The 17,736-nt window shown below is 39.7% G+C and overlaps 1 protein-coding gene across 6 annotated transcripts; it reads right to left on the minus strand.

Moving 5' to 3' along the window:
- Positions 1-1,878: 1,878 nt before the first annotated feature.
- Positions 1,879-15,220, minus strand: LOC128608495 (uncharacterized). 6 transcript variants are annotated; one of them, XM_053626246.1, is made up of 16 exons: positions 14,477-15,218; positions 13,614-13,643; positions 13,022-13,066; positions 12,878-12,922; positions 12,730-12,774; positions 12,296-12,337; positions 12,046-12,096; positions 11,273-11,311; positions 10,089-10,133; positions 9,865-9,909; positions 7,738-7,863; positions 4,294-4,353; positions 4,038-4,160; positions 3,165-3,215; positions 2,824-3,072; positions 1,880-2,454 (listed from the first exon to the last, which is right to left on the minus strand). In XM_053626246.1, coding segments are annotated over exons 2-16 (987 nt in total). In that variant the 5' UTR covers positions 13,633-13,643; positions 14,477-15,218; the 3' UTR covers positions 1,880-2,452. The 6 variants fall into 6 exon arrangements, with proteins under 6 accessions (XP_053482223.1, XP_053482221.1, XP_053482220.1 ...); XM_053626245.1 differs by having other exon boundaries at positions 4,038-4,163; positions 14,477-15,217; XM_053626249.1 differs by having other exon boundaries at positions 1,881-2,454; positions 7,777-7,863; positions 14,477-15,216.
- Between the last annotated feature and the right edge of the window lie 2,516 nt (positions 15,221-17,736).

Genomic DNA, 17,736 nt, shown 5'->3' on the forward strand with positions numbered 1-17,736 from the left:
TTTGTGTTACAACATAAATGCTATAAACAATCCTCTGTTGTTGTTTTTTCCCCCTCTCTTGAAGTTAATAAGACAAAAAATGCTGCTTTGTTATGTTACCTAGAAACTGAAAACTCCTCTGTCCTCTGGGGAAACATTTATTTAACATTTATGGAAGGAGTCTCCAGTGTCAGCGCTTTTCGTATCGGTCAGAGGTAATACTGTAACTTTACGTTTTCCGACATGATAAAGTCTTCAGGATTGAAGACATTTGCCTCCGTGGCTTGTTTGTAAAATGACAAGCTGATTTTTTCGTCTTATTAACTTCAAGAGAGAGAAAAAAATCCAGAGCGGCCTATTGCCAGATAACTCGTTATTAAACAAAACACTTGAGGAGTGTTTTTTTTTTTTTTTTTTTTTAATTTACTAGAATTGTAACCTATTGAAAGATAACATTATTATCAGTAGAAATGACAGAAATATAGACAATTAGTAAGCAGTGACACACTCTGAGGCATGCTGTTAGAGAGAAACAATCAATGGCGGGGTGATGTAACGATACAGCACGAAGCAGAGTTGCCGTTACCATTTCCCTCCAGGATTTTGCATTTTTCTCTTACAGCATATCTAAATGTCATATTATTTTCATAAGTCATGTGTTTAGAAGCGTTAGTGCCAGTCAGAACATTAGGCCGGTACTGTACACACCAAGAGCTGTTACGTGCTCCTGTTGGAATGTGTGTAGACATCGTGTGTCGAAACTGTAAAAATCATGCAGCAACAAGCCCTCGTCCAAACTCTCAATCATGTTTATAACATCTGCGAGACATAAGTGATACTCACAGAGATGCAGATGGCAAAAATGAACCCCTGAGGGACACTTTTATTGGTACATCGTGAAGTCAATCCACAGAGAGAGAGAAAGAGAGAGAAATGGCATTTGGTAGACGGCCTTATCCAGAGTGACTTACATTGATCTCATTTCATGATGAACTGAGCATTTGAGGGTTAACGCCTTGCTCAAGGGCCCAGCAGTGGCAGCTTGGCAACGCTGAGATTTGAACTCACGACCTTCTGATCAGTAGAAATCTTTGAGAGGTAGTAGCTTTGCCAATTTGGAGCTCCAGGCTGCGAGTGAAGAATGACATCATGAGTCTGTCAGCAACATCCAATTTTTTCCCCTCACAGTCAGGTATGTTACCTGATTTAAAACTAAAGGGTTTCTTTATACCTCATCACGGCTTAATTCTGATTGATCAGAAGGTGTTGACTCATTTTCTATAAGCGCAGGTCTGAAAATAGCGCCAGCTGCATGTAAATGCATCTATGAATGGATAAAAAGTATGATTAATAAATGAGAAATTGTAAATGCTGCCAAATTGCTGGATTATAAGAGGAAGACAAACATTTCAGAGCATGCTGTTATTGGGGTACCAGGGTACAACACACCACCCTGTTGTTGATTATTTACCCATAGACGCATGCCCCCTGAATGTTTTATTACCTACGAAACTGTTTCTCATTGCCTACATTTCTGGCCAAGATAAAGCTTTACCCATCATAGGGTTTGCTCTAGATGTTAAACAGTTTCTTCACACGACAAATGACAAATAGTTTTGTACTTAAGATCAAGAGGATGATCATGTTGTGTAGTGCTGCCACCTGTTGGTAAGGAGAGCACAGTGACAACTGACAGAAGTAGAAATTGGAGAACGTTTTGATGAGTAGAGCTGCGCACATGACTGTAGAGCAAACTAAACAGCAAATAAACAAGTTTTTAAAAACACAATATGATCAGCCATCAACTGACTATTATATAGATATATTATAGTCAGTTGATGGCTGATCATAACGTTATAACCACAAAACAGCATTTTACTAAGATACAGATATTCAACACCACCATTTTTGTATTGTTGTTTTATTGATTTATTTATTTTTTTACATACAGTGGCCTCCACTAATATTGGCAGACTTGGTAAATATGAGCAAAGAAGGCTGTGAAAAATTGTCTTTACTGTTTAATCTTTTGTTAAAAAAATTGGATATAAGAGCAGCTAGATGGGTGGAGGTGCATCACTTAGCGTATTAGAGTCCGACTAATAAAGAGTTCAGTTGAACTTAGCTAAACAGGTAACATTTCTAAGAAGACCCACTGCTTAAATTATTTGCATAAAATAGACTTTGCTTGAAATGGAAATAGTTTGAGCTTGATTGTCAGCAATTTCTTTAAAAACATTATTTAAGAACCTGATATAAAAATTTCCCTTTTTTTTTTTTTTTAAACTTCATGTCAGAACTCACATCTTGGGTATAGAAAAATACATGTATGTAAAAAAAAAAAATAATAATAATAAAATAAGACAACAAACAACTTTAGATAAAAACATTGGACAAATGATGTGACCCGCTGATGTTCACTGATCGATGAAATCGAAGTGATGCGTCAGAGCTGGAATCTATTCGTTGATCTTCCTAAGCATAAACAAAACACATGACACTTTAACGGCAATGAAACGGAAAAATTATATTAGGGTCAGACTACTGAATATTCTGAAATATAAATCTAAATATTCTAATATAGTAATCTGAAGTTGATTGATTAAAGAGGCGCTAAGTTAGGTGAAAAATGGAATTTCCATAATTGTTATTTTATCACAAATAAGATGAGATCAGACAAGACTGATGGCTGGTGGCTGATTTTCTTTTTCCTCATGTTCTGATGTAACTTTAGGAGGCGGGGTCTGGGGGGCGGAGTAACACTAAAGTGCACCTATAAATTTATTTCATGGCATATAAATGACTGCTTTGTATTGTCGTTAAGGATGTTAAGTGTGTGCTCACAGTTGGTGTTGGCCAGGTCTTCCATGACATCGCTTGCGCAGCTCCACAAGGCTGTGACTAGAAACTTTGCACCATGTGTGCTGGTCGTGAACTCCAGAAGCTTCCTCATCCTCTCCTGATCTGTCCTCTCTGCTCGCACTATCGCTGCTTTTTCGTTGGTTAATTCGAGGCGATCAAGGATTTCAGGGACATTTTTTACCCCGTCGATTAACTTAACATTGTTTTTCCTTAGAAACAACAGGTTTTCATCTGTAATTTCGAAAAGGGTTTAAAAAAAAAAAACAGCTGAAATACAAGATTGTTAGTTTTTGTTTTATTTGGTAGGGATGAAGTGGAGGTACCTTGAATATTGTCGCTTCCAGTTTGAGAGTTGTCTATCTGATCTCTCTGTGCTGAAAAACAGAATAAAAAAGGAAATGTGAAATTTCTAGGAAAGACATTGTTGAGAACAGAAAACCCCACTGTTGAGAACAATAACAATTCTCAATCCTTAGAGAATTTACTGAGCCAAATTTAAGGCTAGATGGAATCATACACTGCTAGAGGGTGGGGCTAGGTGGAATCATACACAGCTAGAGGGTGGGGCTAGGTGGAATCATACACAGCTAGAGGGTGGGGCTAGGCGGAATCATACACAGCTAGAGGGTGGGGCTAGGCGGAATCATACACAGCTGGAGGGTGGGGCTAGGCGGAATCATACACGGCTAGAGGGTGGGGCTAGGCGGAATCATACACAGCTGGAGGGTGGGGCTAGGCAGAATCATACACGGCTGGAGGGTGGGGCTAGGCGGAATCATACACGGCTGGAGGGTGGGGCTAGTCGGAATCATACACAGCTAGAGGGTGGGGCTAGTCGGAATCATACACGGCTAGAGGGTGGGGCTAGTCGGAATCATACACGGCTAGAGGGTGGGGCTAGGCGGAATCATACACATCTAGAGAGTGGGGCTAGGCGGAATCATACACATCTAGAGGGTGGGGCTAGGCGGAATCATACACATCTAGAGAGTGGGGCTAGGCGGAATCATACACATCTAGAGAGTGGGGCTAGGCGGAATCATACACATCTAGAGAGTGGGGCTAGGCGGAATCATACACATCTAGAGAGTGGGGCTAGGCGGAATCATATACATCTAGAGAGTGGGGCTAGGTGGAATCATACACAGTTATGATTCTATTTTCTTACATGCTTAAATAGTAGGTGTAATATTTACCACACACTGCAGCATTGTTAGTAACTCCTTGGTTGATCGTGTCACCGTTATTAAATCGATTCGTTGGGCCACCTGAAGGCTGGCAAAAATCGCTCCTGCCAGATGTTTGAACCGTGAAGTTACCTGCTAATAGAGAAAACAATGTTACAATTTATACCCAACAATAATGTCTGGGCAACGTTTTATATACAACACTGTACTAAAATTAGATACATTTTCTCAAATGACCAATTTTTTGAAAGACTTAAGAACTGACCCACAGGAACCGCAACAACATGCACACTGGGTTGAGTTAGAGCTGGAACAGGCATGTTATCTGTAGGTAGAGAAAGAAATTTGATAAATTATGGGCAATAATACTGTCTGGGTAACTCTTTATTTGAAGGTCATCTTCTTAAGAATGAGTTTATTTATATACACACACACACACACACACTACTACATACTAAGACATAGCACATGTATACACATCATTGTACAAGCCATGTAAATATGTACACATCTTGTAACATGCAGTTGGAAGAGGCAGGATGCAAGTGCAGAAAACGTCTGGGTTACACATGTAACCCTGTTCCCTGAGAAGGGAATGAGACGTTGCGTGAGCTTCACGTGTTGGGAAGTGCCCTTGCGTGTGACCGATATCTGAAGTCTATGTGAAAGCACGCCTATTTATAGGCCTGCTGAGGTCAGGTGATGTGGCATTTTGTACGTTGTGTGATTATAAAATGGTGGCTGTAAACCATCCTCAGCCTCTATTATCTGAAGCAAAGACACGATTCATAGGCATGCCCCAGTATAACAAAACCACGCAACGTCTCGTTCCCTTCTCAGGGAACAGGGTTACATTCCTTTTCAAAGGGAACTCAACGTTGCGTGAGCCTGACGGTCACTGCAAGACACTCGAGCCTGGGGTGGAATCCATGTCCAAACTGTAAAATCAAATGGATGTGTGTGGCATAGACCACCCCGCCACAGCACACACATTCTCTAAGGGTACTCCTTTGGATAAAGCCTTTGAGGAGGCGACCCCCCAGATGGGGTGCCTGACAGACCTTCCAGGACCCCAGAAAGGTCCCAGGAAGGTATGCGTGGTCTGCAGATGGGCCTCAGCCGACTGACACCATGCATAAACCTCGATGTTAGATGTTGCCCCACAGAGGCTCCATCAATAGGGGTGTGGCTGGCCGAAATGGCTGCCACGTAGACCCTAATTTCAGAAGGAGCCAACTCTGTTGAGAAACGTCCCTGTAAGAACTCCAGTACTGTAGCTATCTTGCAGTTTACTGGGTTTAACTGACGTTCCTCACACCACAAAACAAAAAGTCGCCACTTGAGCGCATACAATTTCCGCGTGGATGGTGCTCAAGCATTCAATATGGTCTCTACGACCTCGGTTGAGAGACCAGAATCTATGAGCTGGTGCCCCTCAGGCGCCAGACCCACAGTTTCCATAGTTCCAGCCAAGGGTGATAAATCAACCCCCTGGCTTGAGACAGTAGATCCCTGTGAACAGGAATCTCCCAGGGAGTGCTGTTTAACAGGGACATAATGTCCAAGAACCATATTTGAGCTGGCCAGTAAGGTGCTACTAGCAGCAGACCAAGACGGTCTTTGCAAACTCTAGCTAGAACTTGTAGGAGCAGTTGCATTGTGGGAGCAGTGACATTGCACTCACTGACAAAAACTTTCCCTCCGTCCAGAGAAGAATTAGTTGCGCCTACCTGAACAGGGGGTGTGAACGTAACTCTGGTGCTTGATATGAGACCACCGCTGTATTGTCTGTCACAACTAACACATGGTGACCTCTCAACTGAGGAAGAAAGAATTTGAGTGCTAGGAATATGGCCCGCATTTCTAGGCGATTTATATGCCACTCTAGATGAGGGCAGCTCCAGAGACTGTGAGCTGGACGTCTGTCTAAGACCACACCCCAGCCCATGTGGGAGGTGTCCGTCATTACCATCTTGCGGTAAGGAGATGTCCCTAGTGTGTGACCAGAAGCTAGAAACTGGGGACACATTCCAATTCTCAGAGCACATAGGCATCGATACATGATGTTGATTACTCTCAGGGGTTTTGTCCTCGGATGAAACCCCGACTTTTCAGCCACCAGTGAAATGGTCTCGTGCAGTAGGCCCAACGGTATGACGATGGCTGCTGGTGCCATAAGCCCCAACAGTCTCTTGTAGAGCCTGAATGGGATGCCTAGACCCTGCTTTATATTACTCAATGATGACACCCTACGCGTGTTGGAGGTAAATACGCCGTCATCACTGTAGGATCCCATATAACCCCTAGAAAGGTCGTCCTTTGCACTGGAGAAAGCATAATTTTCTGGGGTTCAACCTGAGCCCCAAGCTCTTCATGTGGGCGAAAACATCATATCGATGTTGAATCACCAACGCCATGGATCGTGCTAGAATTAACCAGTCATCCATGTAGTTTAGTACACAGATGCCCTGGAGTCACAAGGGAGCCAGATCGGAATCCACGCACTTTGTGAAGGTGAGAGGGGACAAGGCTAGACCAAAGGGAAGAACCCGATATTGGTACGCATTGCCTCCAAACCGAAAAGTACAGTTCAGATGATTCAGATCTAAAATTCACCGCATACTCTCACCATTTTTTGCGGACCAGAAAATAACGACTGTAAAAACCTCCCTCTCTCAGTGAAAGGGGTACTTGTTCTATGGCCCCTTTGTCCAAGAGGGATCTTACTTCCTACACTAACTTCGGGCTCTGCTCTGTGTTCACTCTTGCTCTGAACTGGACCCGGTAACCCTTTTCTATGGTGGACAGAACCCATGGAGACACATTTGTCAGTAGTTTCCACGCTGCCAGATGGTCTTTTAGTGTCGTTAACTTTTCCACATTCTGTTGGAGGGAAAGAATCAGATTTTCATTGCCCTGTGACAGCTGGCTGACCAGAGAAGACTGAAAACTTGGGACAACATTGGCTAGGGGGGCCCTACAGTAATACTGGGGGCTATGTAATGACCCACAAGCGAGACCTGCTGCTGCATAGGCTTTGCCAAACAACGCCGAGGTGGCCTTACACGGCTTACCCTAAATTCCCTGCCGTCGATGGAGAGAGGTAGCTCGCAAGCGCTTCCTCCAACTTCGGCATAACCAAGTACCCGTACTGTTCATTCTACCAGATCCATACGGGATCCCTTCGGCTGAGAAGAGAGCAAGCAGAGAGCGGAGCTGCCTAATTGTGAAGCATTCACAGTGAGCGCAGTCAGCCTCCTCAGATGCTTCCGCCGCACGCTCCACTCCCGCACACTTCACACAAAAAGTATGTCCAGCGCCCCTGTAATAAAATGGGAGCAAGGTGTAGCACACTTCCTGAACTCTCTCTTACTCATACTTACAAAGAGGTGAGGGACAGAAAAGATTATATATAGGCATGATTTCACACAGACTTCAGATACCGGTCACGCACGAGGGTGCTTCCCAACACTGAGTTCCATTTGAAAGGGAACTCTATTTTCCCCCCTTGGTCTCCACAAAGTATCATCAGAAATACAGCCATGTGCTAAAGTGATCAATATTCCCTGCACTGCAGATGTTGTCAACAAAACGGTATGTAAATTCATTATTATCTATATGACCGAATCTTTCTGTACATATTTAGTAAATTTTTTTATTTTATTTATTTATTTTTTTTTTTACAAACAGCATTGGAATAAAGTATTGCCTTTATCGCACTTTTGTGAATCACTTAATCGGAACTGACTCATACAAACAGGAAGAATGGTCGGAGGAGATGCAACTGATCGCTGGACTTTAGGAAGAGCCGTCACGGACGTGCTTTGCATATTACCTAAAGTAGAAACAAAAACACATGTCAAAACATTCACTTGGGGTATGGGGTAATGGGGTATTTAATTGCCAAGTGCTTTTTAATCTGAAGATTCATCGGTAACTGACGATTTCATATCATCTCTGTGTCCTGTATTAAAGCTTTCCATTTGAAAATTTTTTAAATTCATTTAGTTATTTGTACCCCCATTTTGGTCATTTTGCCGATTCCAACCCACTAGCTAGCTTTCCCCTATCACACAACATCTAGCAACAGGGAGCTCCCTCAGAATTGTCATAATTTTGTTTAAAGATTTTATTTTTTTTTCATTTAGTACTGCCCTTCGAAGCTACATAACATATTTAGATGTTTCTCAAAAGACAAAATAAAAACAATTTACACCGATCATCCTGTTCAAAAGTTTACACCCCCCTGGCTCTTAATGTCTTAATGCCTTCTTGCACATCAGTGAATGTTTGCAACTTTTGTAATAGTTGTGTCCGAGTCCCTCAGATGTTCTCAGTGTGAAAAGATGGATCTCAATATCATATAGCCGCTGCTGGAAAGGACTCAAATATGCAGAAGATGCAGGAAAAGCAGAAACCGGGAGGATTTTTCTGAAGAACAGTGGGCAGTTTAACTGCTCAGGACAAACAAGGGACTCATGAACAACTCTCACAAAATATAAAAACCAGGTAAAAGCACACAGTATTAAGAATCAAGGCTATGTAAACTTTTGAACCGGTTCATTTGTGTAAATTCAGTTAGTATATATGTTGTTAACATCTGTTATGTGAAATAGCTTATTCAGGGAAGAATTAAATAAACACAAAACACATTTTTTATAAATCCTCTTATTTAAATTATTTATTTATTTTAATTTGGCAGATTTTGCAAGGTGTATGTAAACTTATGACCTCAACTGTACAACCTGGACTAAACACACACTAATACCATGAATAGGCTCTGTAAATAGCAAGTGTAAACATGATCTTTATGTCACATCTGTTAGAACAATTGAGCAACAGGACAGGACCTGTAGTCAACTTATTGTTAATAAATCTTATTTCATGCAAATTAAAGTGATAACATGTTATCTGCACTAGGGATGTCACGAGAACCGATACTTCGGTACCAGGTCGGTACCAACATTGTTAAAACGTGATGGTGCTTGTTTTTCGGCAGTAGCATAGGTACCTTTGGTAATGAAGGTACCGAGGTTGCAATTCTTTCGGAACTGAAGGGGGCAGCAAGTACACGTAAGTGTTTTAGTCGGTCCACAAGTGGTGAAGAAGAAGAAGAACAAGAAGATGGTGACGAGTTTAGCTCCGCCCCGACTCGTTGAGAGGAATGGTGGTAAGTGTCAAATATGGAAATACTTCGCATTCGAGGCGGATGACAACAAACATGTAATTGATGCTCAGAAGTCGGTGCGCAACCGATGCTATCGGTCATTTCAAACAAAGCGAGGAAACATCTGGAATTTGGTGAAGCACCTGAAAGACTGTCCTATATTATGTTTGTTTGAGGCAGCTGGCATTGTGGGCGTGAAACCAGCTAACGTTATGCTCCATGCAATGTTTGCGATAGCCGGTTATTTGTTAACGACGCTAACGCATTGAATGTTATAAACTAATGGGCACCGTTCGTCGCCATTCAGCCCGTGTCCTGTCATCAACATGTAGCCTAATGTCATTAATAATTATTCAAATGTTCATGCTTTTAATCTATATCAGTGAATTGAAACTAATGCTTGTATTCAGAGTATAAGGGATGTGTGTGTGTGTCTGTTTGATAACTAAAATATCCCCCCCCCCCCCTTTTATCAGTATCAGCCAGAGGAGGATGTCCTCCAGGAGAGATTGTAATGTTATTTTATTTTTTTAAAACCACACCATGGTATCGACTTAGGTATCGAGTATCGTGTACTTTTGATGGTATCGATACCGACTACTAGATTTTTGGTATCGTGACATCCCTAACCTGCACACAAATAATTATGAAAGTATGATGTATCCTCACATGCTGGAGACTTTCTCTTCTTTTTTGCTAGACTCTGGCCTTCTGCTGCATGAACAAAGAATGTAAGCTTTATATACAACATGCTGACATCAAATTTCTGGTTGAATAAACATACAACAATTAATTACATAAATTAATTAGTTACCAAGGCCTGGATTTCTAAATTCAATTTTGAGATAGTGCCGACATGCTTGTTATTTTTTCTTTCTTTCTTTCTGAAATACCTGGATTAGGATTTTTTCTCTTCTGCGGTCCCACCACTCTTTTCACTGTGTAAACAAAAAAATGCAAGTCTTAAAACACAATAATATTAAATATATCTGGACATATTTTACAGCGTTCAGCAATGGACATGACTGAGGCTGAGAATCACATCTTTAAGGTTTATCTAAAGAGACTAACAATTGAGCTAAAGGTACCAATAGTGGCACCTTGGTACTGGGGTACTGAGGTACTTAACTGCTGACACCCTGTTGTATCTCATCAGGTAAACCCACCTGCGTGAAGGTCCACCCCCCACCCCACCCCATGCAAAACGTCGGCAAAATAGTCTCAATCGTTTGTGCTGTAAAAATTTTCGTTTGTGCTACTTTGGTTCTGGAGATATTAAAATAATATTTATAGGTCATTCCGGGGTTCACTCAGCCCCCCCCACACGCTCCAAATTCACCCCAAATAGTCTCGTTTGTTTGTGCTCCGTTTGTGCCGATAAATGCTTCGTTTGTGCTGCTTCCCTTTTTAAAATATTAGACATTAATTTCTAGGCGATTACGTCACCAGCCCCCCACATGCTCCAAACGATTGAGACTATTTGGGATGAATCTGGAGCATTGGGGTTGTATGAGGGGGTTGGCTGAGTGACCTCAGAATGACCTATAAATATTCTTTTAATATCTCCAAATCCGAAGCAGCACAAATGGAGCACGAACGATTGAGACAATTTGGAGTGAACTTGGAGCTGTAACTAACCCCAAACCAGTGAAAAACGGTGGGTCGAATATCTGAGGAAAAAAAAAAAAAGAATTTCATCCGATTCTGTAAGAGACTTGCTTGTATTTTTGTACTGCTTCAATTTTGTATTGCTTCTTTTGTATTTATTGTACTACATCAATCAGACAGACAGATAAGACAGCAGATCGATCACACATACATATAGCGTAGCGCGGTGGTGCTGAAGAGACAGCTCCGCTTCAGCACCACCAATGTTTTGGACGGCCGGAGAGCACATGGTGGCAGTTCAACGCGCACACACACACACACTCACACCCCCTTCACAGACTGTCTGTAATAAAGATTTTCTCTACGGGAAACACTAAAACGGCCTCCTGTGTGTCTGTGCTCCTCCCACCACTGAATAAATTCCCTACTATATATATATTATCTTTAGTAATAAATGTAATATCCTGACCTGCACCAGCTTTTGGTTTGTTGTTTGTTGACTTCATTCCTACAATTCAAGCATTAGAATTAATCATGAAACACTAACAGAAGGTGATGTATGAAAAAAAAAAAAACAACAACCCAGAAAGAAATAGACATACAGCTTCTCCTAGAAGCACAAGCATCAGATGAATAAATATTCGTTCATTATTTGGCAAACTATACAGTGTAAGCCCTGAAAATGTTAATGGGTGAGAAAGATTCCAAAAAGAAAAGAGTGTATATAATGAATTAGTAACCGGATTTCTGACCTGCATCAGCTTTGGGCTTCTTGTTTGTTAAAATCTTTACTACAAATCAAACGTTGCAATATTCAACATTATACAATAACATGGTATAAATAAATGAATGATTGCATGAAGAGACACTTAAATATATTTTTTTATGACCATAAGAAAGATAAGTGCAATCATTTTGGATCTACAAAAAAATGCAGTTGTAAGCAAAAAGTTTGTACACCCTGACCAAAAATCACACATTTTGTTGATTTGTGAAGTCAAAAGAAGTTAATACAACAGCTGCAGACTATTTCATTTGTTTTCTGCAATTGTTAAAGCATACTTGCTTTATATTTGATGAAAGTAATTCGGACTAAACCGGACTAAAAGGGGCTGAAATGAGCTTTAATAAATATGGGAAAATACTAATTACAGAATGTGAGACAAATACTAGATTGGGATTGCAGATTCATTCATTCATTCAGTGGGAGGGATTTATTGAATGTAATAAGAGTTTTCTGACCTGTCTTTGGATTTGCTTTCATTTTGGGAGGTGCAGGCTTGTTTCCTTGAACTTTTCAAACAAAAAAGGGGGAGTAAAACAATCCAAGATTAACAATCAAATATATCAAATGGACAAGATTCATCAATCAATCAGTCGATCATAACTGTTTTGGATACAAATAAAACAAGCAATCAAGGACTATAATCTGCTGCAGTTTTTTATTATAATGTATATAGTACTACATATATAAAAATAGAAGCTTTCAGACCTGTAACTTTTTTTCCTTTTTTTGGTCCCTGATTCACTTTTACTGCATGAAAACAGAATTTGAACATTAACAGATGGCAAATATTTCCAATACAAATCACATCTATTAGTTATGTATGCTTGAATTACTAAATTAAATTTCTTCGTATACTGAGCCATCAGTGCCAAAAATGCCAATATGGCTCTGGGAAAGTGGGAAACATGTCTGTATTCCAGGGCAACAGAATGAAATGCATAATCAATAATCATAATCGAGATTCAGAAAATTGCAGAAATGGTAGAAATTTTCAGCATTGTTTCTATAACTAGAGGTCAGAATTTAAATACGATCTGATAAAATTTTTTCCTCAGGCAATAAAAAAAAAAAGAAAAAAAAGAAGCTGAACCAAACATAGACATGTATCTTTACTAAGAGTTTTTTGACCTGTAACTGACCTGGCTTTGTCTTCGTTTTCTTTCTCGAAGCTGATTTTGCTCCGACTGTATGAGTGAGGAATGCACATATTAAAACAACACTTTAACTATATTTGCGACATCTTTTAACCAGGTCTGGTCCTGATACACAGCACAAACAAATACTGACCTGTATTAGCCTTCGTTTTCTTTTTTGTAGCCGTTTTTGCTCTAGCTGTGTGAGTGAAGAATGCAGGCGTTAAAAATATGCAGCTATTTGGCGGCATCTTTCATCCAATTCTGAGCTGAAAATCCATTATTAAGAAACACCGACCTGTCTTAGCCTTCGTTTTCTTTTTTGCAGCCATTTTTCCTCCGACTGCGTGAAAGAAGAATGCAAGCAATTAAACAAGCACACAGTACAACCCTAACTATTTAGGCATCTTTTAACCAACTTTTTACTTCTAGTTCTAACCCTGGGTGATATGACAATATAATAATTAACTTTCCAATTTTGTGATTTAATCTAATATATAATCCTGTGTATAATCCTTCAATAAACACCATTTTTTTTTTAGTATTATTCTTTTGTTATGATTTTTTTAAAAAGCAATTTTGGCAGAGAATTAAAATGACAATATAAGATGTAAGATTGCACTGGTGCTTTTTACAATAATACACTTATGAATATATAAGTATATGCAGTATAATGTGCTATTGCTATGGTATCAACAAAAACGACACTATAAACGCTGTAAATAGAAATGATAGTGACTACTTGGCAACTCTGCTGACAGGATGTTACTGTAGAATTTACAAGGAAATGTTATCCATTGTGTGAACAGAACTATTCAAATTGTCATAAGGTGCGGAAAGCAGTTTGTTTGGTTGTTTTTTTTTTACACCAAAGATTATAATCTTCTCACCTGTCTTCTTCGGTGGCATAGTTTCAGTTTCTGCAAAGAACAAAATAATAAAGTGTTAAATAAATAGCAAGCACCAGGTTTTCGCCGAAAAACACCATCAAGATCGGCAACTGGATTAATTCGAATACACATCGCGGATTAAAAATATGAAACCATTTATTACCTGAACACCACATTGTTTTTATTTTGATTTTAATTGCTAGTTCAGAGCATTTCTCTCATGCCATGAACTCACCACATCATGGACTCCATTTCCCATCACCCACGGCCATGATGGCCTTCAGACTCACCTGAGTCTCTCTCACACACACACACACACAACCATAAACTTGGTGGAGTGGCTGGCCGCCTGATGTCCCAGTGAGCACTCATCTCTGTTTTACCTTCTGGCTTAACCATTACAGGACAATAATCTCTACCCCTCTATCTCTCTCTCTCCCCCTTTCTCTTTTCTGTCCAGCTACACATGATATTCCTGAGATGCCAGTGATCCTCACCCCTTCTGCTCTCCACACCTGCGAGTACAAAGTACAGGCGGTTAAAGATCTGGCGGCGCGCGTACAGTACGCGCGTACTCTGCTGATGGCGAAATCTGCGGCGCGCGTACAGTACGCGCGTACTCTGCTGATGACGAAATTTGCGTCACACGTACATTACGCGCGTACTCTGCTGATGTACGCTGTTCCTAGCGTATGCGTAAAACGTGAAGCTTGAGGCGTCCAGACTTTCCCGTACAAAAACCATGCTGCTCTCACTCTCACTAACCCTCTCTAGGGTCTGGATGCGTACCTCTAATGCTGCATTCTTCTCCTTCAGAGTGATAAGACAAGCTGAATGTTTGCCATATTGGGTGTTTAACGTACCTCAGTCGAAGATTTGTTGATATTATTCAGACGGATCCGACATGGGTGGACTCCACTTGCCGTCTTTAGTCAAAAAAACAAAAACAAAAGCGTTCTTCGAAAAAAAAAATGAAACTACAGCAGAAAGGAAAGTGAAACTACAAGAAATTAAAACGAAATTGTTAACGGATAAAGAAAGGAACGGAATAATTTAAACCTCGACACAAGCCAGAAGCTCCCGGCAAACGATTCGAAAACAGGAAATATGTTACTGGAACTAATACGCAAGCGGTTTTCCCATTGGCTAGCGCTCACTATCGGTGTTTTGACATCAGCAAATCAGTTTGGGACAACACATACAACGTGATTAATATTCATGAGCCCAACGCCCTACCAGGTATTAGCATAACAGATACTGGCCTGCTGACAGTTTGTAATCTATCTGAGGGAAGACGTGAGCAAGAAGAGAAGTCCCATCCATCCATCCATCTTCTATACCACTTATCCTTTTCAGGGTCGTGGGGGAACCTGGAGTCTATCCCAGGGAGCATCAGGCACAAGGTACACCCTGGACAGGGTGCCAATCCATCGCAGGGCACAATCACACACCCATTCATACACTACGGACACTTTAGACACGCCAATCAGCCTACCATGCGTGTCTTTGGACTGGGGGAGGAAACCGGAGTACCCGGAGGAAACCCCCGAAGCACGGGGAGAACATGCAAACTCCACACACACAGGACCACGGTGGGAATCGAACCCCCGACCCTGGAAGTGTGACGCGAACGTGCTAACCACTAAGACACCGTGTGCCCTAGTACTATTACTATTATACAATTTTAATCATACTATACAGTTTTAGGATTTGGGGGAAAATATTTAGGAAAACTGCATTCTTTAATGTTTCATTAAAAATGTAGCGTAAGATGTTAGCTTGTAAATATTACTATATTTCATAAATGTGACTGGTTTTATTGACCATTGGGATTTTGTGATGGTTCTTAATGGACATCATACCTGGCAACCCTGTTTATGGAAAAGCAGTATTTCGTTTTAGAATATATGCAAATAATGATATAGAATGATAATTCTACGTAGGTTTTCCGTTATATCTACTAATTTTTTTTTTGTGGTTTTCACTTAGGGTTACTTAATTATATTAATTATATAATTAATTATATTTAGTCAATTTTATGTGTCATGGTACTAAATGTAGTTATCCAGACCTACTTAAATTTTTTACTTATATTTACTCAGTTCACAAGGTATATTTCAATGATTTCACTGCTTTAAAGTATACTCTGTATTTTTTAGTGTAAAAATGTTTCACCAAAAAAATTGAATACACCATAGTTTAAGTTTTTAGGGGAGGCGGGATTCGAATCCCCGGCCCTAGAAGTGCGAGGCGAACGTGCTACCCACTAAAAGTCACCGCACTCCTGTACTTGCAACTGACAGACAATTTTAGTCTGAGTCATCACGTGCTGTAAGATGTCACAACTTTTTAGATACAGCTTCATTTTCAAGTCATCCAGTGAAAAATCATGAGCGTGAAATTATTCGCTCAATAACCAAGTTATACTGAGCATACTCAATGTAAAAATAACAAAATTACTAATCTACATTCGTAAGTACTGGGTGAAGCATCTTTAATATTAACAATGCTAAACTAATGCTTCCTGTGGTAATTTAATACACTTAGCATACTTAAAAAATAATAATAATTTTGCATCTTGTTATCTATTGAGTTGTTGTCATCTATACTATTTATTAAAGTATGGAAAGTAGATACTGCAAAATATGTAAGGGGGTGTGCTGCGATCGGAAAATAAACAATAAGCTGATTATTTCCCTATAACACATCACAAAGTGTTTCATTTTTCTTATACCACAGTGATTACCGTTTGAAAATGTTAATTAACATTATATATTTTATCCATTTATAGTTACATTTTGGCGGTGAGACAAGTTAGTTCTTCTTATCAGATTTTAGCAGCTATTAACAGTTGTTCCCTCAGCAGCCTCTCGTTTTTTTCCCCAATGTCTTCCAGTTAAAAAGAAAACACAGCTTGTCGTTTTACCGAGAAACTGCACAGTGCAAAATCTTAGCCTGTGGTGGAAATCTTACTATTACAAAATGCTGACATTTTGGAGACTCCTTCCATAAATGTTAAATAAACATCTCATTACAGAAATCTTCACCATACCAATGATAGATTTTTATTATTTTTTTTGCTAAATTACAGCAGGTTTTTTTTAATCAGTTTATTATTGAGTTTAGATTATGTGTTGCATCCGTTGTATAAGGCCCTGTGGTGTTGAAGATGAACAATATATATATATATATATATATATATATATATATATATATATATATATATATATATATATATATATATATATATATGCATACATAAACTAAAAGTTTAAGAATTATGGGATGATGGGATGCAAAGTTTGGTGAAGTTCAGTGTTTGCTTTACTAGCACTTACTTGACATGGAATATTATTTCCAATTTTGGATGGTTTCCAATTAGGCTATTAATTTAAGAAAATGATTCCATTAATACAGATTGTCTGAATCTTTTGATGATATTATGTACTGTAGATGATGAGATATTCCAAGTCTTCGCAATTTTACATTGAGGAACATTATTCTCAAATTGTTCCACAATTTGTAGATGCAGTTTTTCGCAGATTGCTGAACCTCTGCCCATCTTTACTTCTGGAGACTGCCTCTCTAAGATACTCTTTTTATACCCAATCATGTAACTGACCTGTTGCCAATTAACCTAATTAGTTGCAAAATGTTCCTCCAGCTGTTTCTTTGCAGCAACACTTACTTTTCCAGCCTTTTGTTGCCCCGTCCCAACTTTTTTGAGATGTGCTGCGGCCATCAAATTCAAAATGGCTTTTTTCTTAAAATGGTACATTTACTCAGTTTAAACATTTGATATGTTTTCTATGTTCTATTGTGAATAACATCTGGGTTTATGAGATTCGCAAATCATTGCATTCTGTTTTTATTTACACAGCGTCCCAACTTTTTTGGAAATTGATTTGTAAATATCTGTAAGGTCCAGCGGTGGCATCTTGAAAACATTCTAAAAAGTACTCGCTTTTACCTGGATACATTTGAAAGGCCAGTGTGCTGATCTGTAATTTGTCTCTAGGGTTTTTAAAATGAAACATGTAGTTGGTGTTCAGGTTGATTGTTCTACTGGTCTTGCCTTGAAAAACGCTAATTTTAAACAAGATAGATGACGCTGAGATTTCAG

The sequence above is a fragment of the Ictalurus furcatus genome, chromosome 6 (assembly GCF_023375685.1).
Source record: "Ictalurus furcatus strain D&B chromosome 6, Billie_1.0, whole genome shotgun sequence".
Taxonomy (NCBI): Eukaryota; Metazoa; Chordata; class Actinopteri; order Siluriformes; family Ictaluridae; genus Ictalurus; species Ictalurus furcatus.

Bases quoted from the DNA above. Each gene is read 5' to 3' on its own strand.
- LOC128608495 (XM_053626245.1), bottom strand. The intron at 12,775-12,877 runs GTCAGTATTTGT...TCACTCATACAG, and splicing joins GAAAACGAAGGCTAATACAG to TCGGAGCAAAATCAGCTTCG. The intron at 3,073-3,164 runs GTACCTCCACTT...TCGAAATTACAG, and splicing joins TGGAAGCGACAATATTCAAG to ATGAAAACCTGTTGTTTCTA.